The 27,972-nt window shown below is 46.5% G+C and overlaps 1 protein-coding gene across 1 annotated transcript in view; it reads left to right on the top strand.

Moving 5' to 3' along the window:
* COL4A6 (collagen type IV alpha 6 chain) overlaps positions 1 to 27,972 on the top strand; it is a gene marked incomplete at its 5' end in the record, with an annotated part of 504,285 nt that overhangs the window by 475,617 nt on the left and 696 nt on the right. Inside the window, 21 exons of the mRNA XM_080653123.1 lie at positions 1,090 to 1,161; positions 1,477 to 1,584; positions 3,922 to 4,143; positions 4,537 to 4,698; positions 6,308 to 6,478; positions 7,213 to 7,356; positions 7,798 to 7,923; positions 8,383 to 8,564; positions 10,411 to 10,474; positions 11,079 to 11,153; positions 11,669 to 11,776; positions 11,870 to 11,977; positions 12,760 to 12,831; positions 13,135 to 13,260; positions 18,380 to 18,496; positions 18,828 to 18,989; positions 19,179 to 19,277; positions 20,787 to 20,933; positions 21,864 to 21,980; positions 23,999 to 24,190; positions 25,482 to 25,768. Coding sequence (XP_080509249.1) covers positions 1,090 to 1,161; positions 1,477 to 1,584; positions 3,922 to 4,143; positions 4,537 to 4,698; positions 6,308 to 6,478; positions 7,213 to 7,356; positions 7,798 to 7,923; positions 8,383 to 8,564; positions 10,411 to 10,474; positions 11,079 to 11,153; positions 11,669 to 11,776; positions 11,870 to 11,977; positions 12,760 to 12,831; positions 13,135 to 13,260; positions 18,380 to 18,496; positions 18,828 to 18,989; positions 19,179 to 19,277; positions 20,787 to 20,933; positions 21,864 to 21,980; positions 23,999 to 24,190; positions 25,482 to 25,768 — 2,861 coding nt within the window. The remainder of the gene's footprint in view (positions 1 to 1,089; positions 1,162 to 1,476; positions 1,585 to 3,921; positions 4,144 to 4,536; positions 4,699 to 6,307; positions 6,479 to 7,212; positions 7,357 to 7,797; positions 7,924 to 8,382; positions 8,565 to 10,410; positions 10,475 to 11,078; positions 11,154 to 11,668; positions 11,777 to 11,869; positions 11,978 to 12,759; positions 12,832 to 13,134; positions 13,261 to 18,379; positions 18,497 to 18,827; positions 18,990 to 19,178; positions 19,278 to 20,786; positions 20,934 to 21,863; positions 21,981 to 23,998; positions 24,191 to 25,481; positions 25,769 to 27,972) is intronic.

Below are 27,972 nucleotides of genomic sequence, written 5' to 3'. Positions count from 1 at the left end.
ACCAAGGTACATGCCCTTGACTGGAATCGAACCTGGAACACTTGAGTCTGCAGGCCGATGCTCTATCCACTGAGCCAAACTGGTTAGAGCTGTATACATGTCTTTTAAGAAATGAAGTTTAAGACTGATTTTAAGTACAGGCAAAAGATATAGAAGTTTGTTAGAACTGTTGGCTCCATGGCTTAAAGCAGACCTTGAGGGATTCTTTTAATGAATAGGCAAGACTAATTTTAATTAGCATAGCAATTGTTTGTAAATGGAACTTGAGGGAACCAACACTTAATTTGTTCACCAATATTTTATTAAACCTCCCCTCTGTGATCTTATAGACTCTTTATATTTGCATTATGAATGAGCAATGAATAATTTGCTAGAAGGGCTATGCATGCCAATTTTAATGTCTTGAATATTAATATTGACTGCCCCTTCTCCCTCTGTGGCAGAGTTTGCGGTTTTAAATGAGCTGAGGGAAGGGTCAGTGTTTGGTGTGGGCAAGAGAATGGCCTTCAGTGTTTGCCTGGTACAAATCTATAGGTATATCTCACCAAGGACAGTCAAAAGACTTCAACAGATTCCAAATGAGGTGTGTCAAAAGAACTCATTCCAAAAATTGGGAAGACATGTGAACTTGAGGGTCTTGGCTTCAAACCCTTGTAATGTGGGCATAATGGATACTTAGGATTAACCCTAAGCTTCCATCTTAGGGAGAGGCTCCATCTGAGGGCAGGGTGAGCAGGCCATTTCCATTTGTTACTGTTCCTGCACAGGCCACTGCTAGGAAATCTTTATAGGTAACATCTGCTACAGAGATGACTGCCTGGCACTGGACACTGATGGTTTTGGAAGTGACATCCTGGCACCTGGACACTAGGGACATTCTTATCTGAAAGCAATTGCATTAGGGGTAACTCCCAAGAGCCTCTGATGTCAGGATTCTTCTGCATGGCCTCCAGTTTCTGGGTGGGAAGAACTTGGTTGTCCCATTTGATGGAATGGAAGTAAAGGAGCATTCGCGGGGCGGGGGGGGGAGGGCGGGAATCATTCCTGACTCAGTGGGATCACCAAATGTTTACCTGTTACCATTTACAGGTATCACCTTGCCTTGTATTATTCCTGGGCCATATGGTCCATCCGGATTCCCAGGAGCTCCCGGATTCCCAGGTATGGAATGAGACCAGAGAAAGCCATGAGCACACTTGCCAGCGTCATAAGCCAAAGGAAGCAGAGTGTAGCCCAGTAGCATTTTGGGGTCCACATCTCTCCTGAGAGGGCAGCCTTGAAGATTGAGAAAATAGAATAGCTGCTGGAGAGTCTCTCATCAATGTTTCTATCCCTCTCCCTTATTCTTTCTCTAAAATTCAAATTTAAAAATATATAAAAGAGATGCCCTCCAAGACTCTAGGATTCTTGAATGAACACCACAGATCCTACCTAACCACACTAACTCACCTTTCCCCTCACTATTTGGGTTTTCAGGTCCTAAAGGGGCCCCCGGCCTCCCTGGAACTCCAGGCCAGCCTGGACCACATGGAAATAAAGGAGAGTCCGGAAATCCAGGATCACTTCACCTCCCTGAATTGTCAGGTAAGGAAAGAAGCTTCTCCACTCTGCTTCTGCTTTTGTGTGTGTGCATTTGGACTGTAATAGTCATCTACCAGTTGTAGGAAGTTAGGTTTGTGCTCTGGTATAGTAGCCATCTACCAGTGGCAGGAAGTTAGGTTACAGCTGCAACATCACAGCATATGAGGGCAATAGACAATACCTTCACTTTCAGATGAGGAAACTGGGGAAAAAGTGAAAAGTGAATTGTCTGTGATTACAAAGCCACTAGTGACAGAGCTAGGACTCTATTAGTTTATCTGGCTACCAGATCTATGGCAGTTTCCTGGATCAACTCCTTAAAGGTCAGAGAGATTCAAATGAGTCAGAGGGAAGTTTTCCATTTCTATCCCTTAACTCATACCCTGATATTTCAACCTGAGTGTCATTGTTCTATACTGCACCAGTGGTTCTCAAACCTGGGCCAGCAGCATCAGCATCACCTGGAAACTTGTTAGTAATGCAGATTCTTGGCCCCTTGGCAGAGCTACTGATCAGAAGCTCTGGGGTGGGCCCAGCGATCTGAGTTTTACCAAGTAACTCTGCCCCAGGGGACTTGGTTTAAGACCCATTTCTATTCTACAGCACAGAGATCATCTTGGGCTATGTGCCCTGAGTTTTATCGGTGCCTCAGTTCCTTCCATGACCCAGAAAAGAGGGAAGCATGACAGCAGGAGTTTGACAACTCCAGTAGAGACTGGGCCTTTGAATGAGGTCATGGGTGTAACCCGTCACTTTAGCTACTGTAGGAGCCCCTGAGTTTCTGGGTTCTGCCCAAGGCCTGGCCTCAATGAGTTAGAATCTCCTCCAGGTTATATGGTGCAGTCCCTGTCTCTAAGCAAGTCCTCCCAGGACCAGAGACTCCTGATCTTCAAGAGAAATATGAGACACACTATTATTATTTTTAAATATGTTTCTTTTTTATTATCTACTAGAGGCCTAGTGCACAAAATTCGTGCATGGGAGGGTCCCTTCAGCCCAGCCTGCATCCTCTCCAATCCGGGCCCCTCAGGGAATATCCGACTGCCCTTAACTGCCCCCCTGCCAGCCTGGTCGCCCCTAACTGCCCCCCTGCTGGCCTGGTCTCCCCTTATTGCCCTCTCTGCCAGCCTGGTCACCCCCAACTGCCCCCCCTGCCGGCCTGCTCGCCCCATGCAGCCTGCTGTTCAGTTGTTTGGTCATCCCTCACTAACCCCCCTGCCAGCCTTGTTGCCCCACACAGCCTGTATTCAGTCATCCGTCAGGTTGTTTTGGTCATGACGGCCCCTGGCTTTTTATATATTAGGATACTAATAAAAGGGTAATATGCTAATTAGACTGGACGTCTTTTGGTTGTCCTTCCTGACAAAGCTGGGCCTGTGAGAAGCTGCCCACCCATGGTCCCAGGCACCAGCAGCTGACGCCCGGGAGAAGCCACCCGCCCGTGGTCCTGGGAGAAATCAGTCCGGGTCTCGGGTGCCTCCGGCTGGCCAGAGGGAGGGAAGCCCAGGTCCTGGGTTCCTGCAGCTGGCAGGAGGAAGGAAGCCTGGGTCCCAGGTGCAGGGCTGAGGCAAAGGCGGTTAGGGGTGATCAGGCAGGCAGAGATCATTAGGGGCGATCAGGCAGGCAGGCAGGTGAGCAGTTAGGAGCTAGCAGTCCTGGATTGAGAGAGGCATATCTGACTGCTGGTTTAGGCCCAATCCCTATGGTCCAGCAGTCAGACATCCCCCAAGGGGTCCCGGATTGGAGAAAGTGTAGGCCGGGCTGAGGGACACCCCCCTCCAGTGCATGAATTTCGTGCACCGGGCCTCTAGTTAAGGTATAATTGACATATAGCATTATATTAATTTCAAGTGTATAACATAATAATTCAATATTTGTACATGTTGTGAAATGATCACCATAATAAGTCTAGTTACTATCCTTCATCATACATACTTACATATTTTTTATTGTTGTGATGAAACCTTTAATATTTACTCTAAACAACTTTCAAACATGCAATACAGTAATATTAACGATTGTCACCATGCTATCCGTTACATCCTCATGACTTATTTTATAATTGGAAGTTTGTACCTTTTGACCCCCTTCACCCATTTCCCATATCCCTTACCCCATATTTCTGGCAACCACCAATCTGATCTCTGTATCTTGGGGGTTTTTGTCTGTTTTAACTTGATTTATTTGTTGGCTTTGTTTTTGTTTTGTTTTTTTAGATTCATGACACACACTATTGATATGTTCACTTTCATAGTAGAAAAAATCTGTTTCAGATACCTCTACCCAGATCTATGGCTTCTAAATCTCCATGGCCTTTTATTTTTGCCTGTTTACGTTTAGGATTTCCTGGACCTCGTGGTGATAAGGGCTTGCCTGGGTTTCCTGGGCTCCCTGGAAAAGATGGCTTGCCTGGCAAAGTTGGCAATCCAGGTTTACCAGGTTCCAAGGGAGTCCCTGGTGACATCTTTGGTGCTGAAATTGGTGCTCCGGGGGAGCAAGGCTTACAGGGATTGCCAGGGGACAGAGGATTTCCTGGAGACTCTGGCCTTCCAGGACCCAAGGGTGACTCTTATTGCCTCACTTATTTAACAATTAACAGAAAGCCTTTCTGTAACCAGTATACTTGCATGAACATTTGCATGAATCTGGGGCGATGGGTTAATGAGGGGATTAAAATGAAAAGTCACTTTATTCTGTCCTCTTTGGGGAATGTTTTTATTAAATTGCCTGAATTTATTCTCCTGTCTTAGTAATTCCAGAAGTAACCATAATCAATAGTCAGGTCTCTTGCAAATCCTCTTATTAACTGCTGGGAATAGCAACAATGCTGGAGTTGAGACTACAGTGGCACCTGGGATATATCTGGGACCAGCTTTTCCACTGGCAGTTGGTTTGGTAACGTGGCCCTGCCATCATTGAAACAGGCTATGCTCATCTACCTTTTCCTTTCATTAGGTTTGTCTGGAAAGTCGGGCTCGCTAGGTCCCAAAGGTGAGCAGGGCAGCCCTGGAACACCAGGCCACGTGGGACAGCCAGGTATCCCCGGGACTGTTGGTTTACCCAGCATCAAGGGCAAACCTGGGCTACCAGGAGCACCAGGCTTTCCAGGCACTTCAGGTAGGTCCTTTGGAGATGAAGACCCAGCTTGCCAGATTTAAGCTAGGCCCTGGCTCCTGGTGCCCTGAAGGTCAATAGCAGCAGTGTGACATGGACAGAGTTGAGAAGGAGACCACTTTCCTAACCTCTCAAGTTTCAAATCTCAAGTTGCCCTCAAATACCAAGCAGAACAGATTTCTGCAGTTTAGGTTCCAAAATATTGCCACAAATCCCACCCTGGCTCTCCCCATGACCTCCTACTCCCTTATCATGCTTCAGTCTCCCTCCTGCCTTCCCCTTGCTGTGGAGGGGTGTCTAGCCATCTCCATTGCCTTCACTGGGGACCTGGGGAGTCATTGGGTTGAAGGAGAAGCTCAAGCGTAGTGTGACTGCATGGTGGCCTCCCTCTCAGGGGAGCATGTCTCTGAAGACCATGGCCACAGTGTCTTTCACTGGGCAGTGGGATCTGACACTGCTGGTTCCAGCCTAGTGTTTGCAGCTTGTCTTCTTCTTGCACCACCCTCCCTACCCTACCTCAGTGACTATATCATCTCTCCTTACTCCTGTCCAAATGATTGAAGTCGAAGTACAGGACCACTAATATGCTTTTTATCCCCTTTGTCCTCTGGTTTCTGGGGTCTTCACATAGGTTTTCCAGGTGAGAAAATGACACTTAAGCTCACAGACTAACATCCCCACCAACTTTGCTTTGTACTCAAGGAATTATCTTAGTATACACTATAACCTGGCAAAGCCAGGGGTCCCTGAACTCATGCTGTGGGATTGGACCCCATTGAATTTCCTTCTCTTGTTATGGAATCCCCTTCACAGCCTCCCATTAGAATCTTGGGGCTTTCAGCGACTTGATGCTTTTCAATCCATAGAAAGCCAAGTCAGCCATTCATTTAGATCCTCAGAGGTCCAAATACCTCTGTCGACACTGATTTAATCCTTTGGTTTTTTAATTTCCTTGCTTTGTACCTGAACATTCCACTTTGGCAGAGGCTCAGGAGATTAATTTCATTGGTCAACATAATGCATGGTGAAAGAAGTCTCAGAATACCTAGAAAACCAAATGGGCCTTGGGGATTTCTACAGTACTTGGCACTAGGAGGTCTTTCAACCTTAATGCCAAGTAACTGGTTGATTTAACTGCTTGAATGAGGGATTAAAAGGGCATCCCTGAATCCACGGCTCCCTAGGAAGCTAACACAATGAATCAGCTTTAACCTCTACTTCACCGATTGGCTCAGGAAACAGCCATTGTGGAGTGATTCAGACTGGAAGATCCAGGAAATTAGAGTCCATTTGCCACCCTGGCTTTAGAGAGCTCCATTCAGAGGCTAAAGTTTAAACCACATTCATAAAGGGTGAAGAAGTTATAATCAAAAGGGGTTTGTGTGCCCTGCCAGCTACAGTGCCATGCTGGAACTAATAGCCATGGTGTGACACTCTGGGTGGTAGGTGCTAATGTGTTGGCCAACTAAGACCTCTGCCTGTTAGCAGCCTTCATAATCCATTCTTAAAGGACCATTTACTAAAATAATCAGAAGCCATGAGAATAGGCAGTGGTCCAGATATGAACAGTCTTACTTCACAGCTGTCCTGTGTTCTCTCCTGTGTGATTCAGGACATCCTGGAAAGAAAGGTCCAAAAGGTGAAACAGGTCCCCCTGCATCAACTGGAAAGAGAGGTCTGCCTGGGCTGAAAGGCCTTCCAGGATCTACAGGGTTAATTGGCTTCCTGGGGAACTCAGGGTTGCCAGGGGATACTGGACTGCCAGGCCTGCCAGGTTGGAAGGGTAAGTGAAGTGATCAGAAAGGCACTAGTGGGTGTCACAAAGGAGCATCCATGCTGCCCAGATTGCCCTTCCCTTCTGCCTAGGAAAGGGGGATGAGGAGGGAGGTGGGCAGGGCTTTTAGTGACAAGATAGTTGGACAAGGCTAGTGCTAAGAGTCACACTCACTGCCTGCTGGTTGGGACACTGGCCTGAATAGCATAGTCAGCAAAGCCCAAGACAGTCGTAGCCACATTGGGTTTACTCATTGTTTACTCATCTGTGGTAGGATCACCCCTACCACAGAGCCCGGTAGTTTTCATTTTCTGTTCTCATATCCTGCTAGACACCAGAGGTTGGGTGAGAGGCATTTCCGTTTTATACAGGGAGAAGTGAGTGGTCTAATGTCACACAACTGGTTAGTAACAGTGCCAGACTAGAGCTAATCTTCCTGCCTCCTGGCCCTGGGCTTTTTTGTGTGTGTTCCACACATGAGCTTTATTTTGACAAATCATAAAACAGGTGTCCACCTCGTCTTTCCATTTTGTTGCTTAGTGTCATGTCCCTGTTCAGGGAAATGGTATAATGTGTAATGACTAAGAGTTGAAGCTTTGAAGTTAAAGAAACCTGGGTTTGAATCTCTTTTCTGCAACTTCCTAGCTGTGTGACTTTGGGTAAGTTAGTTAACTTCTCTGAGCTTCTATTTCCTTGTATGCACTAAAACAGGGATAATAATAGAAGTTCTTGTTTCTTAACAGGTGAGAAGGGGTCTGTTGGACTGATAGGTTTTCCAGGGATGCCAGGTCTCCCCGGGATTTCTGGTGCAAGTGGATTAAAGGGAATTCCTGGGTTGGCTGGAAAAATGGGACCATCTGGAAGGGCTGGTAGCCCTGGTGAAAAAGGTGAGCAGGGGAATTGAATTCTGGAATTGCCATTCATGCTTCCCAAGGTACATTTTGTTTGTCAGCTTTGTCATCCATGTGGCTTGTACCAATCCTGTGTTAGATAAGATTTAAGGCTTCTGAATGAAATTCTTTTAAATCAAAAGACCTAATTTCTTCTGTTACCACTGCATGTTAGAGGCCTTGTCATACATTCCCAGATGCTCAACAGAGGATGGTTTTGAGTACAGTCTAAAGTTGCTTGTGGAGTTTGGGCTTATGAAAGGATAGAGCATGCACATAAATGCAAAGTTGGGAAAACAGGGGCACGAAGAAGCTGGAAGGGCCCAGAAATGGTGCTTGGGTGTGGTGGAGGGAAGAGCTGATATGAAAAGTCAGCTCATGCCTAACCCCTTGTCTGAGCTTCCACTCATGAGGATCTCATGATCTCCATCCCTGCAGGAGACAGAGGCGATCCGGGGCCAGTTGGAATTCCCAGTCTAAGACCTCCAATGCTGAACCTTCAATTCAAAGGAGACAAAGGCTCTCGAGGCTCAGCTGGATTGGATGGATTTTCTGGACCCAGAGGTGCTGGGGCAGGGACTGGGCAGGAGAAATGCCCCAGGAAGATTTTAGAACCAAACTCAAATCCCTTCCTGAGAAAAGGCCCTGCTCTCCAAGACTCCCCAGAGTGTCAGTGTGGGTGCTGGCAGGGGATCCTAAGAGGATACCTTCCATGAGCCTGAGGGGCACCTGGACTTTGAGACTGCCAATTTTCACTGTCACTGTTTAACTGAGTTTTTGAACCACAGACTGTTGTACCCCTGGAGGAGCCTTGCAGATGGTAGGGCATGGGCACTGAATAGCTTTCCCAATACTAGAGCAGGGCTGGACCTTACTGGTGCTTCATAAGGCTGAAGACACCACCCCACCCCCACCTTTACCTCCATGCTGTCCCCAAGCTTTACTTTGCCTGTCTGCAACCCAGGGCACCTGCACCTTTCTCTTGCCCAGAGTCTCATTCCAAGCCATTTGCTTTTTTCCCAGGTGAGAAAGGAAAGGCTGGTCTCCATGGGCCACCAGGCTTGCCTGGAGCTCCTGGATTCCCCAATACCATCAAAGGACTTATTGGGAAACCAGGCTCCCCTGGCTCCACAGGACTGCGGGGATTACCCGGCCAGAAAGGCTTACCTGGAATCTCGGGCTTCCCAGGAATGCCAGGAGAAAGTGTATGTGTGCACAGATTTTTCTCTCCCCACCAGGAAAGGTCCTCTGCAGCAAGAGGATATGTCTCCTTTGCCTACCATTTTGATCCTGACCCCTTTCCCAGGTCACCCTAGACAAAGCCCTCTGAGTTTCATAGGTCTTTCCATCCTTTCCTGAACATCCGCTCCTTTGGGCCTTTGTTCATGCTATCTCCCCCACAAGGCTGACTTCCTCCTCTGCAATTGCCTAATACCTGCCCATCCTTCAGGCTCCATCCCAGGTGCCTGCTCCTCCAGAAGTCCCTGGGCTTCCACCATGCTGGCACACTATCCTTCTCATTACTTATTGGCCCTGTGTGGGTCTGATTTTATGTGAGATTGTTGGGACTTGAGAACAAGAACTGCCTCACGTGCTTTTTAGTCTGCACCCCACTGCCCACATCCATTGAGTTTGGTACATCATAAGAATTTGGTACAGGCTTCATGATGTTTTGATTTCAGAAAGGTCTTTGTTGCCTCCACAAGAGACAACAGCTGGCAAATAATCAAATCTAGTTTGTTTGGGTTCTTAAAAGGCAGAGTGGTAGAGTAAGCTTAACAATGAGACTTGGGTTTAAATCTTAGTTCCATCATTTATTAGCTCTGTGATTTTATGCATATTGCTTAACTTGCCCAAGCCTCACTTTTCTCATCTGTAAGAAATGGGAATAATCATACCTCCTTCAGACAGAAGTGAAGGTCAAGTGAGATGGTACACGTAAAGCACTTAGCATTGCATCTGGGGTGCATGACAGACTATGAATAAATAGTAGCAATAATAGGAGTAGTATTGAAGGGACTAAATGAATTGAATCACAGAACACCCATGCTCCATGCAGGCAAAGTCCTTGTCCTTTAAAAGAATCAGTCCATCTGGTAGAGAGAACACACACACACACACACACACACACACACACACACACACACACACACACACCTGAAGCAATTTCAAAACAAATAGTTCTCAACTGGGTGGTCCTGACTACTCACACACTGGGAGGGATGGCATCAAAGTGGAAAGCATTCCGGGAGGAGTCAGAGCATAAGCAAAGGCTAGAATTAGTAGACATGCAATGTGCAGGAAAAAGCCAGGCAAATGGAGGGGATGTCCTAAGCAGTAGTTTGGTGACCACAGTGACCCAGTATAGAACTCAGACTCCACCCAAGGCACTAGGTAGCACATTTCTTTACTGGGTACATCTCAAAATGAATCAAAACCATACCAGATACCAGGAGAATAGTATTGGTGGCAGCTGACATGCCACTTCCCAGATTCAGAGTGTGTTGGACATTAGCTAATGAAGCAGTTTTTTCTGTGAACCTACACATATACAGCTTGTTACCTGGTGACAGAAAGACGTTATGTTCCCTGCTGAACCTATGGCAGATGGCTAGCCTCGCATAGTGAAGCAATACCTTTTCTTGTGCATAATGGCTCCAGAGGTTTGTCATGGGCAGTGGTAGCCAACTGTCTGCATAGCACACCTAGAGCCAGGCCTGACTGTCATGTTCTGTATTTTCTAAGAGACTTGCTATAACACCTTGATTTGCCAAGATTCCAACTTTAATAGGCATTAGGAAGTTATGAATGATAAGACCCAGATTAATCACAGATCAAATCCCTCCCCTAAAAAATACCCCAAGGATGAATTTCAATCCATTGCTCATAATATTCCCCTCTGCAGGATGTCACACCCCTCTTCCACCAGTCCACTCCTGCCACAGAGTACATGATAGACACCTCTGGCAGTGGCTCAGGGAGGGGAGTGGGTGTAAGAATGGAAGGCCCTGAGTTATGGGCAGAAATAATGATCCCTATATTGCTTTGAAGGGTTTGCAGGGTCTCAGTGGAGCTCCTGGGCTCCCAGGAGTATCTGGCCTCCCAGGTTCAAAAGGTAAGGAGTGCTTTCTCTTTTAATGTGTTTTTATTCCAGAGCAAGGTGAATTTCTAGTAGTCCTAGGGCTTTCCTGGTGTGTGGGGGGTAATATTCTGTGTTTAGGAGAAAGTGAGTTGATTTACATTTCTCCTTCGGCCAACCCCCCCTTTTCAGTCTTTGTTCCTCAAAGACATGTGACAAACAGTGCGTTCAACTCTCCTGCCTTCCAGACTCAGCAGCAGAGGGGAACCTAGGCTCTAAGTGTCTCTTCCCTTACTGAACCCAATCCACTGAGCAGGATAATTCCCATTCTTGCTGTCATCACTGTTCCATTTTGGTGATGTTTTAGGGCCCTTTCCATTATCTTCTCTGCCCGAACTGGGTCTAGTGATGTATTTTCCAATGGAGATATGCTGTGTGTATCATCATTTCATGCCAACAGCCTGGTAGCATCTCAGCCCTTTGTTGATGATTGGTCACTTTTAACCCAATGGGTAATTTTGTTAAGGAGCTCTTCTGGCTATACTGAATCTGGAAAGATTTTTGCCTTAAAAAGATCTCCTTTTGATAAAATGAGCTATAACTTCTCCTCAACATTTGAACAATGTTTTGATATCCCCAGGAGATCAAGGCCAGACACTTGGACTTCCTGGTAGCCCAGGACCTAAGGGACAACCTGGGGAACCTGGCTCGAAAGGTAAGGTTGCTGTGCTTTTGTCTCATGTGTCTCACAGACTCCTAAAAACTTAGGAGTGAAAGGAATTTTGGAGGTCAGCCCCAAGTTCTACAACTTCTATCCAGTGCAGAAAAATTCCTACCTGACATGTATCCACTCACAGGCAGCACACAGTTTTCCCCAAGCAAACCAGCCTACTCTTTTTTTCAAGATTTGTAGCCTTATATGGGATAAGTCTAAGATCTGTGAAATAATGGTACCCACCCCTTTAGTTTATAGTTATCTAAACTGCTTCTCGAACATTTCCACCTGTTGATCTTACTTCTGGGGGCACTCAGAACAAGTTTACTTACTTTTCAATTGGGCAGCACTTTTCAAATGTGAAGACAGCTGCTATGATCCTTTTCAGAGTTTCTTCATTGGATCTAGCCATCTTGACAGTTCAAGTGGCTTCAACTTCTTCCTCTCCCTCTGTAAAGGAGGAACGCACTGCCCAAAATTTGACCTGATCACTCAGCATTTTTCTTGATTTGTAGGTATGAAAGGAAAATCTGGACTAGTTGGTGATATGGGTGTTCCTGGAATTAAAGGTGAAGATGGGAAAGTTGGTATTTCTGGAGATGTTGGCCTTCCTGGCTCCCCAGGTACCATGCCACATGACAACTTTATTATGAAAAAAATAGGATTACCTTCAAGGCATGACCCATTTTGAACTTCTGCCTTGGTTTCACTTTTAGGACTCCCTGGGATTGCAGGCATAAAAGGAAATCCAGGACTTCCAGGTTCTCCAGGCCACCCAGGGTCACCTGGGCCCCTGGGACCACCTGGCCTAATAGGAACTAAAGGTATGTGTATTTCGGAGAAGCCAGTGGAGTAAGGTGTCCTTCCCTCAAAAAAGGACAGCAACTACTTTTTATTAGGAGACACTAGCTCAGGTTAAGCCATGTTCAGAAGAGCCATTTACTGGGCCACGTGAGGGATAATGGGAAAGGAAGATGAAGAGGAAGAAAGGAGGACAAGTATACATGGGAACATAAGAACATAGAATTCATGGAGAGAAGAATTATCAGGGAAGGTCAATGCCATGGCATATAAAAGTCTTTCCCTGACTTAGAGATTGGGCAGTGAGTCTCTGGGAGTTGGCAATTCAAGGTATTGGCATTGCTACTCTGAATTCTTCTTAAAGAAACCTAATTATCTATCATTCAGTTCTTAAAGCTATACAGGTTTCTAATAAGAGTCAGGAAAACTTAGGGTGGAGTGTATAGGTGAAGAGTGGTCTAGTCTTGCTTACGGCATTAAGCAATGCCTCAAGAAAGACCATGACCTTTAAAATGAGGACTTTGCAGCCTGGCTGGTGTGACTGAGTTGGTTGAGCATTGTCCCATGCACCAGGAGGTCGCAACTTTGATTCCTTGTCAGGGCACATGCCCGGGTTACAGGCTTGACCCCTAGAAGGAGGCGTATAGGAGGCAGCCAATCAATGTTTCTCTCTCTTCCATGTTTCTCTTTCCCTCTCACACTTTTTTTAAATGAGGACTTTGCAATGCCCTTGGGGACAAGACCTTTTGCTGGCCCTTCATGATTTAGAGTTGCTAAAGCCATTTCTGATATTCTTTCCCCTTAGGTTATCCTGGAATTCTTGGTTTACATGGGCTAAATGGGCTTCCAGGAACCAAGGGTACCCATGGAACTCCAGGTAAGGAAGATCCTCAAGGGCAAGAAAGAGAACATCAGCTCTAATAGAAGCCTGTCAGGGGCTGGCCATGAGCTCTTGACTGTGGTGTATCCCATATGCTTGGACTTCTAGATTTTTTTGTTAGTCCGCAATTTGGACTGCCTTGATATGTGGATGAAAGAGGATAGGGTTTGTCCCTCTACTTAAATGAGCTCTCCTTCCTCTTATTTCAGGCAGGCCCCTAATAATTGAGCTATACATGAGGGCCTCATCCCCCTCCCCGCCCACACACACACATTGAGTTCTGTTCTCCTCTCCTCCTAGGACCTAGTATAACTGGTGTGCCAGGTCCAGCTGGATTGCCTGGTCCCAAAGGAGAAAAAGGTTCTCCAGGAATTGGCACTGGAGCCTCAGGCAAGCCAGGCATGAAAGGACAAAAAGGTGACCAAGGTGAGTGGCCCCAAATCAGGCCTTGTAGAAGCTAAGGCCTGGTTGGGGAGCCAGGGTTGGGTTTTGTCAGGGCCATGCAGCTCACAGGGTTGAGCTGTGCATGTCTTCACATCTCTGGGAATCTCAGAATCCAGTGGAGCAGACTGCTGAGGAAAATAAGGTAGGCATGCCTAGGGCTATCCTGGGAAGTGGTTTGAGGGAGGAGTTGATAGAGTGCTCTCTAGCCTCCAGATACCCTCCCTTATTTAAACTAAGGGCCTCTCTTGCACACTTGGCCCAGAGCCTGAATTTAATGGTCCTGAGGGACAGGGTTGTCCACTTAGTGGTTTGTCAGAAATTCCTCAGTGTCCAGTGTGAATGGAAATCCCAAGGCCCTAGGAAGATAGTGTGGCTGCTGGAAGGAGTCCAAGACTAAGAGGATAAATGTATCTCTATGACAAGCACACAACAGGCACACAATTAGGATTTGTTGGGTTTACTAAAAAGCAGATTTTTCCCTAATCTCAGCCCCTGACTCACACATTGTCTGAAGTTTCATTCTGAGCCTCCCTTTCCTCACCTCTCAAATAGTGAGAGTGAGTTTTGATCATTGTACTCTCCTTAGGAATGTTCTGAAGACCCATATATATCCCACTCAGTACAAAACAGGAAATGGCTAAGAGTATGGGCTCTGTTGTCACACCGATTAATTAAAATTCCAGCTCTACCTCTTACTAGCTATATGAACTTGAACAAGGAAGTTACTTGCCCCTTGGTTCCAAATGGACCCCCAGTTTTCCATTTCTATAAAATGAACATAATAAGAGAATCCACAGCAGAGGTTTGATGAGGAATCAATGAGGAGTAAGGTAATGTATACAAAAGCACTTAGCACAGCATCTGGCATATAGTCGTTGCTCAAGAAATGTTGGCCATTATATCATTATATGTTAACTGAGGGAAAATATTTGCAAACTGTTCTATTCCTCATAGTTCTGGGGTCCGAGGTCCCATATTTTACTTACTTATGTGCATGTTTGTATAATGTGCATGTTTGTATAATGTGTATGTTTGTATAATGTGCATATGTTTTCCAGGATCTATATTCATTCATACATTAATTCATTTCTTGCTTTATTTTATATTGGTGCGTCTGCTGTTCCTGTTTATTCTTTCCTTTGGTCTGGACCAACCTGTTCTTTTCTAAAAGCCAGCAGGTTCTCCAAAATGAGGGCTCAAACAGGGTCTAGGCCTATAGGGAGATTGACTTCTTTCACAGGAAATAGAGAAGAGGGAACCTGAATAGAAGCACAGGGGCATTGCCTCTTCTGTTTTCAAATCTGGACTCTGAATGCCTGGTCATTAAGTTATTAATTTCCTTTAGCTATCTGAGGTAATAAAATCACAATTACAAAGACAGTAAACAGCACATGACAAGATGGATACATTTCAGTAACATAATGTTGGGGAAGGGGAGGGTAAGTACCAGAGGAAAGCATTTGGTATAATTCCATTGCTAAATGTTCATAACTAAGCAAAAACAACCAAAATATTGTTTAGAATGCAAATAAGCATGGTCAAACAGTGATGAAAAAGGAACAATGAACACAAAATTCAGGAGTGAGTGCCTCTAATTGGGAGGGAAGTTGGTGGGATCTTTGAAGGAAAAGTAATGCTATCTTCTTTTTCTTAAATAATTGGGGGGTTGGAACAGATGTTCATTGTATCTGGATTATTTTTTACAGATTATTTATAAATTTTCTTCTGCTTTTCTCAATATCTAATAAAAACAATTTGTTTTAAAAGCAAATATTATAATTCCTCCACCCATAGGAACTTATCTCTGATTTGATCATAGAAATCCATGTAAAATGAGGGTTTACCCCTAAGGAAACTTGTTAAAACAACCCTGGACCCTATCCTATCTAATAAAAGAGTAATATGCAAATTAACCATCACTCCGCTACACCCACAAGCCACACCCACAAGCCACACCCACCAGCCAATCAGGAGCAAATATGCAAATAAACCTAACCAAGATGGCTACGGCCACAGAGAGCAGGAGGGAGGCTTGAATTTCTCCGGCGATGGAGGAAGCCAAGCTTTCCGCCTGCCCTTGCTGGCCTAGGCCTCCACTCAAGGCTACAAAGTTTCAATTATAGAAGATACATAAACCCAAACAGAAATGGGGGCAGCCACAGAGCTGGAAAGAGCAGGAGGCTAGGGTTGCCCCGGGCAATGGAGGAAGCCAAGCTTTCTGCACACCCTGGCCGGCCCAGGCCTCAGCTTAAGGCTACAAAGTTTCAATTATAGAAGATACATAAATCCCAACAGAAATGGCTGCCACCACAGAGCAAGCAGAAGGCTTGGCTCCGCTCCAGGCTATAAAGTTTCAATTGTAGAAGATAAATACACCCCAGATACCAGGGCCTCCACTTGGGTCACCAGGGGGCGTGGCCGGCCTGCAAACCACCACAGGCCCCTCGCCCAGGCCGCCCCATGCCCCAAGGGAACCCCCACCCTGATCTGGGACACCCTTCAGGGCAAACCAGCTGGCCCCCACCTGTGCAGCAGGCCTCTATCCTATCTAATAAAAGAGTAATATGCAGATTGACCATCACTCCAACACACAAGATGGCTGCCCCCATGTGGTCAAAGATCCTGCCCCCATGTGGACACAAGATGGCCACCACAAGATGGCCAGCAGGGGAGGGCAGTTGGGAGGGACCAGGCCTGCAAGGGAGGGCAGTTGGGGGCGATCAAGCCTGCAGGGGTAGGGCAGTTAGGGGTGACCAAGCCAGCAGAGGAGGGAAGTTGGGGGTGACCAGGCCTGCAGGGAAAGGCAGTTGGGAGGGACCCAGGCCTGCAGGGGAGGGCAGTTAGGATGACTAGGCCTGCAGGGGAGGGCAGTTAGGGGAAAACAGGCTGGCAGGGGAGCAGTTAGGCATCAATCAGGCTGGCAGAGGAGTGGTTAGGGGGTGATCAGGCTGGCAGGCAGAAGCGGTTAGGGGCAATCAGAAAGGTATGAAGGCGAGCAGTTGGGAGCCAGCAGTCCTGAATTGTGAGAGGGATGTCTGACTGCCCGTTTAAGGGCAGTCGGACATCCCTTGAGGGGTCCCAGATTGGAGAGGGTGCAGGCTGGGCTGAGGGACACCTCCCCCCAGTGCACGAATTTCATGCACCGGGCCTCTAGTAATAATATAAATAACTTCAAATTACATCATTCATTTTTATATTTGTACTAAATATTTAGAAGCTGAATTTGTATGTTTAGGCTTTTTTAATGCTCTGACACAGGAATGAGTTGGGAAAATATGCCATCTTGAGTTTTCATATGCTGATTTAAGTGGTTGTTTTTTCTACTTCTTGAGGTTAATAGTATTTTATTTCAGATTTAATGGTAAATTTATATAATTATAAAATAAAGAAACAGTTAAAAAAAAGGAGGTGGCTCCAAAAACTGAAATGGGAATTTTTATAATCAGTGTGCTGCCCACACTTAGTCTACTATATATGTTGTCTCATTTACTGGTTTTGCACAATTTCAGCAATTTTTTCAGGAAAAAAAAACAATATTTCTTGCTTTTCAGATATTTACTTTTGTGAAAATGAAAATAACTTCCAAGGTTTATCAAGAAACAGTTGAGAATATTAAAAGTAGTACCATGTGGCTGTGCAACTAGTTGTTTGTTCTTTGTATTTTTATTTTGTTTCTTTTTCAGACTTGTAATAATTGGAGACTTTTCTTGAAATTTATTTTTCTTTCTTTATATTTCCTCAGCATTCAATTAAAAACACCTAAATTAACCAGTCTGCTATCTTTCTTTACAAGTTTTTATGGGTGTACTTTTACTATTCCTTACTAAATATGAGAAATTCAGCATTAATATAGTCAGCTTGTCAAAAAATAAAATGCAACTAATATTTTTGAATTTTCTTGTCATAAACAAAAAATAATCTCAACCACCAGGATATCTTATCAACCAGTTTAAATCTACTTCTCTTTATTGAATATCTTCTAGAATACACCAAAGTAATAAGCACATTTCTTCCATGCTAAAAGTAAGTGAACTTCTACATTTGTATGACTTTGATGTGTTTTTCCATCAAGAGTACCATCTACATATTCAATGTGTATATATTAAATAAATCTGTTACCAGTTAAACTTTTTTGTTTTGAACATATTATAATAGAGATCATTTCACAAACAGAAAACTTGTAAGGCAGTATTAAAATGTAGCAAACAAGTATTCTGTATCTACTCTAATAAATAACTATTCTCTTTGGCCAAAAAATGAGAAAGGGATTTAGTAGAGAAATTGGTTCTCTAAGCTCAATTAAGCAAGCATTCAGTTAATATGAATTACCTATAAAAGTGTTTTTTGGTTTGCCTAGAAGCTCTAGAAGTTAGCTCTAGAAGACATCAGGAAGCACAGCACCCTGGGCGCCTCCATTCTGACCCAGCAGGTGTCTATTCTGACTGGTTGGGGACTGTGCTTCCATCTATAAGCTTTTCTGAACAACATCAGACATAACTGGCTAACTTAATGAAATGTGCTACAGGAAGAGTAGATTTAAAAACACTTTGGGAAACATCGATTCCATGTGCTGCAGTCATGCATTTTATTCCCTGACTTGAGGGAAATTAAAATATTTTCATTTCTAGTGAAGTTGGGGAGCTAGAAATTTTCAAAGCTTTATCCCAGTTAAATGTAGCACCTGCTGGGAGGGGAAGGGGGCTCTCTGAGCCCTGTCAGCTACTTCATCTGCTGACTGCCAAAATAGAATGAAGGGAGAAGAGCCCTCTGCTGGCATCTGTTCCTCTGGCAACTACCTAAGGCAGCCTTGGGCAAACTACGGCCCGCGGGCCGCATCCGGCTGTTCTATCCGGTTCTCTTGCTCTCCCCTCCGCTCCTTTACTTTGAATTTATATTAGCTCACACAAACACTCCATCCATGCTTTTGTTCCGGCCCTCCGGTCCAGTTTAAGAACCCATTGTGGCCCTCGAGTCAAAAAGTTTGCCCACCCCTGACCTAAGGTCTCCCAATTTCTGTGTAAATATCCATTTTCTCTGAGAGAGCCTGGCCCTCTCCTGGGCACACAAAGTCCATGCAGCTCCTTTTATTTGTCCTTTGTAGGTTTCCCAGGTCCCCAAGGCCCTGCTGGTCCCCCTGGTGCCCCAGGCCTCTCCTTGCCGTCAATCATAGCAGGACAACCTGGAGACCCTGGACGACCAGGCCTAGATGGAGAAAGAGGTAAAGACAGGAAGCCCAAAAGAGGGCTGGCCATCACCTTTTGTCTGGAATTTGGGGTGGTCCCATATACAGTCCAGCCCCATCTCTATGGCTGGATTGCATGGGCCTGCTCAGCTTCACTTCCCTCCCCTAGCAGGAACATGGAGGACTGGAACAGGCTGCTTTTTGCTAAAAGGGTTTGGGAAGGTCTGGGCACTGGAACCCCACAGACGCCAGAGAACATTCTCTGCCCTGGGATAAGCTTTGAATTCCTATCAGTCCCAAGGCTTTCAGCAGTGGTCACTTCCTGCTCACTTGGCCTTACTTATTCCTCTTCCCATCTCATTCCTAGGCCACCCAGGCCTCCCAGGCCCCCCAGGCTCCCCTGGGCCATCTTCGAATCAAGGTGACCCTGGAGACCCTGGCTTCCCTGGAATTCCTGGTCCTAAAGGGCTGAAGGGAGACCAAGGAATTCCAGGTTTCTCTGGCCTCCCTGGAGAGCTAGGACTGAAAGGTATGATTGCTTGCTTGGCTGGCTGTTGGGCCCTTTCCCACTCTACAGTCAGACACGGCTCCTTCCTATAGCCCTCTGAAGAGAGACCAGCTGATAATACTCTTCCCACCCTCATCTCTGCCTAGTCTCTACTCCCCACACCCAGCATTCATGCCAAGTTCTGACTTGCTTTCCTTTGGACTTTGCCAGGCATAAGAGGTGAGCCTGGCTTCATGGGGACTCCAGGCAAGGTTGGCCCACCTGGAGACCCAGGATTTCCTGGGATGAAGGGAAAGGCAGGCCGAAGAGGTGAGTTGAGAGTATGTGCTAAGCTGATCATAAGCTCGAGGGAGGGGTCTGGGGTTATTTTTCCTTCAGAAGTCACTGCACACCATGCCAAGAAAGCTTGGATGCTTAAAACAGTTGGATCAAGATCCTCCGGTGGGCAGGTTAACAATATTTCTGCTTCCATCAGCTACCAGGACTGAAAGCCACTGCTGCTTTGCCCCCATGGATCCTGCCACTGGTCTCCTCATTCTACATTAGTGGGTATTGGATTTGTATTCACATTACCACCCACCCATTTGCTCAATCCAGAAATGAAGAACCATCTTTCCCATCCTTTACCACCACCTCTGGCACTCACACACATAGCAAGCCCTGAGGATTGTGTCACCTAAATGTGCCTTGCATCCACTCACCTCTTATCACCTCCACCACTACCACCCAGGTCCAAGCCATCAACATTTCCCACATGAATCACTGCAGTGACCTGCTCATTGGTCTCCCTATTTCCATTGTGCACCTCCACTAGTGATCATTTCTCCACACAGTGGTGAGAGATCTTATAAAAACTTAAATCATCCACTGACTTCTATGGCATATAAATAAATTAACTATGACCACAAAGCCCTATGTGATGCCTCCCTCCTTATTCTCATCACCAGCCCTTTCCCTTCGTAGCTCACTGTGCTCTTGCCACACTAGCCTCTCTCAGTTATTCAAAAACACCTGGGCTTTGTACACACTACTTCTACTTCCTGGAATACTTTTGCCCCCCACCACAGCTCTTTCTAATGCTTCAATGGTCTCAGTTTAAATGTCAATGCTTATTAGATGACACTTACTACTCTCTCTAAAGCAGGTTCTCTACTTCATAGCCCCCTTCCTGCCTCCCATTGTCACTGCACTGTTCATTTTTTTGTAGCACTTCTCACGATTTGCCGTAATATTAATGGTATTTGTCAGATTATATATTTTTCATCTTTATCACCAGACCATAACCTCCATAAACATCTGTCTTATTCACTGATCTAGTCCCTGATTTACACAGTAGGCACTCAAGAAATACTTGTTCAATGAATTAGTAAGCAAATTGGCTTGTTTGGCTTTAATAGTAAGCCAGCTGCCTGCATTTGGGGCCCTAGGCTGTGATGCCAACTGAACCTCAGGAATTAAAGGCATCCCCTCAGCCTCCTTGGCACTGTGTTCTGACCAGTGAGTGAGTAAACTAACTACCCCAGTCCCAAGCCAAGCCTCAGATTACCATATTTACAACATATACCAGGCCCTGTGCTGAGCCCTGAGAAGACAAGATAAATACAATTTAGCCCCTGTCATCAAGGAGCTACCAGTCCACTGGGAAGGTAGATGGGTAAATAGGACATTATGTAAAGTGTGGTGAGAGCCATTCTGGTGGCATTCAGTGGAGATTGTGGGGACAAAGAGGAAGGGCAGAAAGCTGGTGATTTTGAGGCAGAAGGAAGGCTGCCTCCTTAGCCTCCACCTGACATTTCCATTCCTCCCACCTGCCCATAGGCTTTTCTGGCCCCCAAGGTGCTCTGGGCCAAACACCAATTGCAGAAGCCATCCAGGCTCCTCCTGGACCCATGGGTGTCCCGGGCATCAATGGCATCCCTGGTCTCACGGGGGATCCTGGAGTTCAAGGCCCTGTAGGCCTACAAGGTAAGGATAATTCAAGAGAAAGATGACTTCTCTGGTAACTAAGACAGTCTTGGGTGAGAGGCTGAACAAATTGGCTGGAAAGCCCAGCTCCAGGGGGCACCTTCCTCAAGCATTTCCTTTGCTCCTCAAAGAGTTGCCAAACATATATATATATATATATATATAATTGATTTTTACAGAGAGGAAGAGAGAGGGATAGAGAGTTAGAAACATCGATGAGAGAGAAACATCGATCAGCTGCCTCCTGCACACCCCTTACTGGGGATGTGCCTGCAACCAAGGTACATGCCCTTGACCGGAATCAAACCTGGGACCCTTCAGTCCGCAGGCCTATGCTCTATCCACTGAGCCAAACCAGTTAGGGCAAGTTGCCAAACTTCTTGCTAGGAGGAATGGCCAGCAGAACCAGCAGTTGTACTTGGTTTAGAAACTGTCTGGGCAGAGCATAACAGCTACTCAAAACAGCTTGACCCTCACTAACATGCTGTTGAGAGGAAGGAGTCTGGAGGGGGGTGAAAAGCAATGGAGAAAGCCCAGGGCTGGGGAACAGGAAACCCGGCTTCTAATCCCAGTTTTCCCCTTGACTGGAGTAAGTTAGCAGTCTCTCTGAGCCTCAATGTCCTCATTTCTGGCATGGGATGCCAGCAGTGGCCCTGCATTCTTCCCAGCATTGTTGGGAGTATAAAAGGAAGGAAGGAGGAAATAGGTGTGAAGCAGCTCAGAAGGGCTAAGTTTAGAGTGCAGTCCCAGGGCCTAGATGCCCCACCATGAACTAAGGACTAGCCCGGGAAGCTCAGCCCTGAGCTCAATGTGAGTGCAAACATTATGGACAGAGCGTTCTCTCCTGGTGAGTCCTGGGAATGACATATGAGTCCCCTCCTTCAGACCCTCCATAATGAGTAACCTGTTGTGGGTCTTCTCTCTTTGTAGGCTCCAAAGGTTTACCTGGCATCCCTGGCAAAGATGGCCTGAGTGGGCTCCCTGGCCCACCTGGGGCTCTTGGTGATCCCGGTCTCCCTGGACTGCAAGGACCTCCAGGATTTGAAGGTCTGGCAATGTCAGCACTAGGGGCAGAGGGCTTTTGTGAGGTTTTAAGGCTTGGTGGTGAGTTAAAATCTCAAATCTGAGAACTAGGGAACTTAGTGGTAAAGCTTGACACTACCCAGAGACTAGAAAACTTAACTCTAATTCATTCCCTCTGAGCCTGTGAAGGATTAGAGCCCTATATTCCTAAAGAGAAAGGTATGTTCCAAATACTTTTCTGGGTTGTCTTCCAGCTCTTAAGACCCCTGACTCTATTGTATAGCATGGCCTCCTGTCCCGCATCTCCCCTTTTCTACCTAGGGATTGTGATGTGGGTGGGAGGGGGGTGGAACAAGAGATAAGAAAATTTGAGACCAGGTATGGTTGTTTTTCTACTTACTTCCCATCTTTATATCAGAGATAGCAAATCAGTTGTCCTGAGTAGAGAACAGTTCTGAGGCTCGGTGGGAAAGTAGTATGATCATTTTCCTCAGGCAGGAGAGGAGGGTGCAATTTGCCCCATAATCCCAACTCTGCTTTTGCTGCCTCTGATTCATCAGGTAAAGGTACTTGGTTACCTACTATAAGAGTCTGCAAGGCTGGCCCAAGAAGAATCCTCCCTTGCCCCCTCTTAGAGAACCAAAGCCAGGTGACTATGGGAGGGAAGCTGGACAGTATGCTTTTTAAAATGGGGATTCTGTAACTGGGTACAGTAGTCCCCATTATCTGTGGGTAATACATTCTGAGACCCCCAGTGGATGCCTGAAACCACAGAGAGTACTGAATTCTATATATACTGTTTTTTTCCTATATGCATGCCAATGATAAAGTAGAACTTATAAATTAGACACAGTAAGAGATTAACAACATTAATAATAAAATAGAACAATTATAACAATACTAGAGGCCTGGTGCATGAAATTCATGCAAGGGGAAGAGGTCCCTCAGCCCAGCCTTCACCCTCTTCAATCTGGGACCCCTCGGGGGATGTCCAACTGCCAGTTTAGGCCCGATTCCACAATCTGGGACCTCTGGCTCCTAACTGCTCACCTGCCTGCCTGCCTGCCTGATTGCCCCTAACTGCTTCTGCCTGTCAGCCTGATCGCCCCCAACTGCCCTCCCCTGCCAACCTGATCACCCCCAACTGCCCTCCCCTGCCAGCCTGATCACCCACAACTGCCCTCCTCTGCTGGCCTGATCACCCACAACTGCCCTTCCCTGCCGTGACCTGCCTCCTCCGCCCAGACATGCCTCCTCCGCATGAGGCAGTGGAGACACCAGGACCGGCCTCTTCTGCGCTGCTCAGAGCCGTGGGACCCCCAAGCCTCACTGCATGGAGTGACCACCTGACCCTACCTCCGCTGTGCGCACGGCCATCTTGTGGTGGCCATCTTGTGGTGGCCATCTTGTGGCAGCCATCTTGTGGCAGCCATCTTGTGACAACATCACACAAGGGCGTTGTGCAAGGGTGTGATGCCACTTAGGCTTTCATTATATAGGATACTGTAATAAAAGTTATGTGAATGGCTTTGGGGTCATGATTAAGCAAAATAGAGGTTACTTGAACACAAATAATGCAATACCTTGATAGTTGACCAGATAACTGAGAGTACTACTAAGTGAATATGGTCAAGGAATATACAGTGTGGAGATGCTGTACATGGGGATGCTTCATATCTTGGGCATGACAGAGCTGGATGGTACAATATTTCATCATGCTACTACTCAGAATGACGCACAACTGCTTAAAACTTATGAAGTGCTTATTTCTCAAATTTTCCATTTAATATTTTCAGACTGTGGTTGATCATGGGTAACCAAAACTGCATAAAGCAAAATCCCAGATAAGGGGGGACTACTGTACATCTGAGTTGATGTTCTAGCTCCACCACTTGCTAGTTGTCGGACCTCTGAGCCTCAATTTACCTATCTACAAATTGAGGTGATGAAATTGTGCCGTGCTCAACGTTCGGCAAAAAGTGAGTAGCTGCTGTTATTATTGGCTGCACTTGGCTCACCCTTTTCCACTCTTTGTCTCTCAGGTCCTCCAGGAAAACAGGGCCCCTTTGGAAGGGCTGGATTGCCTGGACAGAGCGTGAGAGTGGGTTACACCTTGGTGAAACACAGCCAGTCGAAACAGGTGCCCCTGTGCCCTGCTGAGATGACCCAGCTATGGGTGGGTTACAGCTTGCTATTTGTGGAGGGGCAGGAGAAAGCCCACAACCAAGACTTGGGTAGGTACTGACTCTGACAGCCAGACCTGGCCATCTGCCCCACAAAAAATAAGAGTCATGCTCCTCACTACCCCCAGCCCTTGGTGGGCCACTATTGGGTAGTGGGTTACAAGCACCAGCTCTAGAGTCAGACAGGTCTGGGTTCTAACACTAGCTATGTACCTGGGGACAAGTTATTAAACCTCTGCAAGCTTCTGTTCCCTCCTGAATGGAACAAGGCTCATTCTAGTACCTATCTCATAAGGTGGTGTAAGGATTACATGAATCACCCAACGTAAAATGTTTAGAACAATGCTTGGCACATATTAAATATTCAAAAATGTTAGTGATTATTAGTAGTAACAATAAGATGACCTGTGGGGCAATGATGCTTACCCAAGAATTAATTGTATTTTCTACAGGTATGCTAACTCTGAAAAGTAGACTCACTCTATTAAATGCTGGTTTTATAAAGCAGATTAATTAAGGAGTCATTATTCAGTTTATAAAAATACTAGAGACCGGGTGCATGAAATTTGTGCACTGGGGGGGGGTCCCTCAGCCCAGCCTGCACCCTCTCCAATCTGGGACCCCTCGGGGGATGTCTGACTGTGGGATTGGGCCTAAACCAGCAGTCAGACATCCCTCTCAAAATCTGGGACTGCTGGCTCATAACCACTTGCCTGCCTGCCTGCCTGCCTGATTGCCCCTAACCGCTTCTGCCTACCAGCCTGATCGCCCCCTAACTGCTCCCCTGCCAGCCTGATTGATTCCTAACTGCTCCCCTGCCAGCCTGATCACCCCCAACTGCCCTCCCCTGCCAGCCCTGTTGCCCCAAGCTGCCCTCCCCTGCTGGCCTGGTCGCCCCCAACTGCCCTCCCTGCTGGCCTGGTCACCCCTAACTGCCCTCCCCTGATGGCCTGATCGCCCACAACTGCCCTCCCCTGCTGGCCTGATCGCCCACAACTGCTCTCCTCTGCCAGCCATCTTGTGGTGGCCATCTTGTGACAATGTGGGGGCAGCTATCTTGTGACAACATGGGGGGCGGCCATCTTGTGATGACACAAGGGCGCAAGGGCCACCTAGGCTTTTATTAGTATAGATTATTTTCATTATCAAACTTCCCTGATGCATTGAAAATAGGATTTGATCAACAGATTTTAGTGTGTGTACAGTGTTCCAGGATAGTAAGGAGAGGTGTCCCTGTTCTGGCACAAACAGTTGGATGTAAACACAAACCACCATCCAGCCAAGTCCTAGTAGCCCTGGACATAGCCCCAGCCCTGCTCCTGTCCACCTTCTCTCCTTCCAGGGTTTGCTGGCTCTTGTCTGCCCCACTTCAGCACCATGCCCTTCATCTACTGCAACATCAATGAAGTGTGTCACTATGCCAGGCGCAATGATAAGTCCTACTGGCTCTCAACCACCGCCCCCATCCCCATGATGCCCATCGGCCAGACCAAGATCCCCCAGTATATCAGCCGCTGCTCTGTGTGTGAGGCACCCTCGCAAGCCATTGCTGTACACAGCCAGGATGTCACCATCCCGCAGTGCCCCCTTGGCTGGCACAGCCTCTGGATGGGGTACTCCTTTCTCATGGTAAGGCCTCTGTCTCTGTTGTAGAGGCAGAGGGCAGGGATCTCTGGGAGAGTCTCTCAGACTGATTTCCAGTTTTAAGGGACACAGAGTAGAAACCACAGAGTTTGGAAGGAAGGGAAATGCTTGGCCTGGGTTTGGCCAAAGACCAGAGAGCCCACGTTTGCATGAGTGACAGGTAATTACAAGTGTGAGCAGAAAGGAACAGTTTGCACCCAGTGGTTCAGGGTGAGAATGCTTCACAGGCATAAGCCCTGGCATCTTTATGCTTCCTTCAGTTATGCCATAAGCAAGGGAAGGAGGAGGAACCACACAATTTGGATGGACAGTGAGGGACAGGCTGTCCCTACTTAGGGCTGGGACACACTCTCACTGGTCAGTCTGGGCATTCCACTCCCATTCTTGTGCCCACACTCCCTCTAGCCACCTCCTCCAAAAAAGCTCAGATGAGGGCATGTTGTATTTTCATGTCCTTGATGGGATTTCTGCTGCCTTGCCATTTTGATGGGAAGGCAATGGCCAGCCACGCTGTATCTTGATAACAAAGAGCTGAGAACATCAGTAAATCCAAGACAGCATTAAGTCCTTCACATGACATTCCATGAATAAGTGGGCACATTAAATGAGTTAAAGATCAGGTTTAGGGACAGGATAACTCCCAGGGCAAATCAATGTGAACCCACTAAAGTACCTGCTTCGCCAGAGCGTCTTCGCTAAATCACCAGGGGTGAGGTGGTAAGAGAGTATCTTCAAAGAATTACCAAACTGCAGTCTTTGTGAATTGGGCAGTTTGTCCCAGTGTAATACAGAATTACTCACCCATCAATCTTAGTTCTGTCCACTGAGCTTCCACAAGGAATGGTAGAAAAGTTATGTATGAACTATCATGTGCTTTGCTCATGGGTGTGCTCTTAAACCCTTATTCAGAATTTCTTTACTCTTACTGTAAACTTAATTGTAACATACTAGAATGTTATATTTTTCTGAAAATGTGTAAGGGTGGGAATTTGGAGTGCCTAGTAGGGCATCTTGAAGCAATTAGACATGCCCACTAAAAGGGAGAAAAGAGGGAGAAAACAATTCAAAGGCCACCCAAAAACTACAATTTGTGTCTCTTGGTACAGGGTCCCTGCATTATCCTTCCTCCAAAACAAAAGCCAACACTCATAGCAACAAACCTGGGTCATCTGTAAAGTGTAAAATACAGTGTCTGCTGTTTAGTAAGGCAGGGTAATGTGTCATTCATGCTAGAAAGCCCTACCTGAGGATCAAAATGAGGAACACTTTGATACTTCATTTATTAGGAAAGGTCATTTTTATAGAGACACACTTCCCCAAAGTTCTGCAAAGTAAGGTGTTACTGTGTATCCAACCTGGGCATCTGTCCCATTGGCCATTTCCTGACCTGGGTGTGTATGAGGCCTCCCCACCTCCTGTGGTCCAGATAATAACCCAGCTGAAGTGATGGAGAAGGGGATGGAGTGGAGAGAGAATCTTTTGTCTACGGGTATTGTGACCAAAGATTATTGGCTCATGAGTGATACTGATGAGGAAATACTGAAACTGAGTGCTGCAGGAGCTTCCTGAAGTGAGGACCAGAATATTAGGCTAAATCTGAGGCCTACATGTACATAGCAGGTAACAAACACTATATCTCACTCTAAAGGTCGTGGTACAGATTGAAAATATAAGTTCTAATGAAGGTAAATTCAGAGCTATTAATAGATATGTTTGGGGGAAGGACCGATGGTTTAACCACTTTGTGGAGTATTGCATGCTTTTTTCCTTCTTGGTGTACACCACCTGGGGCTTGAAGTAGACAGGCTCTGAGAAGAACTGCATTCCGAAACCTATTGATTTTTTTCCCCTTAATTCAGCCAAACACTTATTTGCCCATGGAATTGGGGGTGGGGGGCACACCGAGCACACCTCAGAACTCTGTGAGGCAGCAGCAGTTTGGGAAACTGGCTGAGATGTGGTCGCAGCCATGCACAGTGGGTTGGGTGGGCACCAGGAATCTTGGAGGGATCTACTAGCCCTGAGGCTACTACAAGGGAGGATGAGCAGTCTAGGTCCAGAAATACAGTCTTTGGTCATCTGGCTAGACATTAGGGATGAGCCAAGGGGCCTGAGCTTAGGAAGGAAGCACATGTTCCTCCTGGAGCAACAGTGTCCATCATCTGCCATGGGCCCAGCTCACACTTCAC

The sequence above is a fragment of the Plecotus auritus genome (genome assembly GCF_963455305.1).
Source record: "Plecotus auritus genome assembly, chromosome: X".
In the NCBI taxonomy this organism is placed as follows: Eukaryota; Metazoa; Chordata; class Mammalia; order Chiroptera; family Vespertilionidae; genus Plecotus; species Plecotus auritus.
Note: the sequence above shows the minus strand (reverse complement) of the source record. Positions and strands in the feature narration are given on the sequence as shown.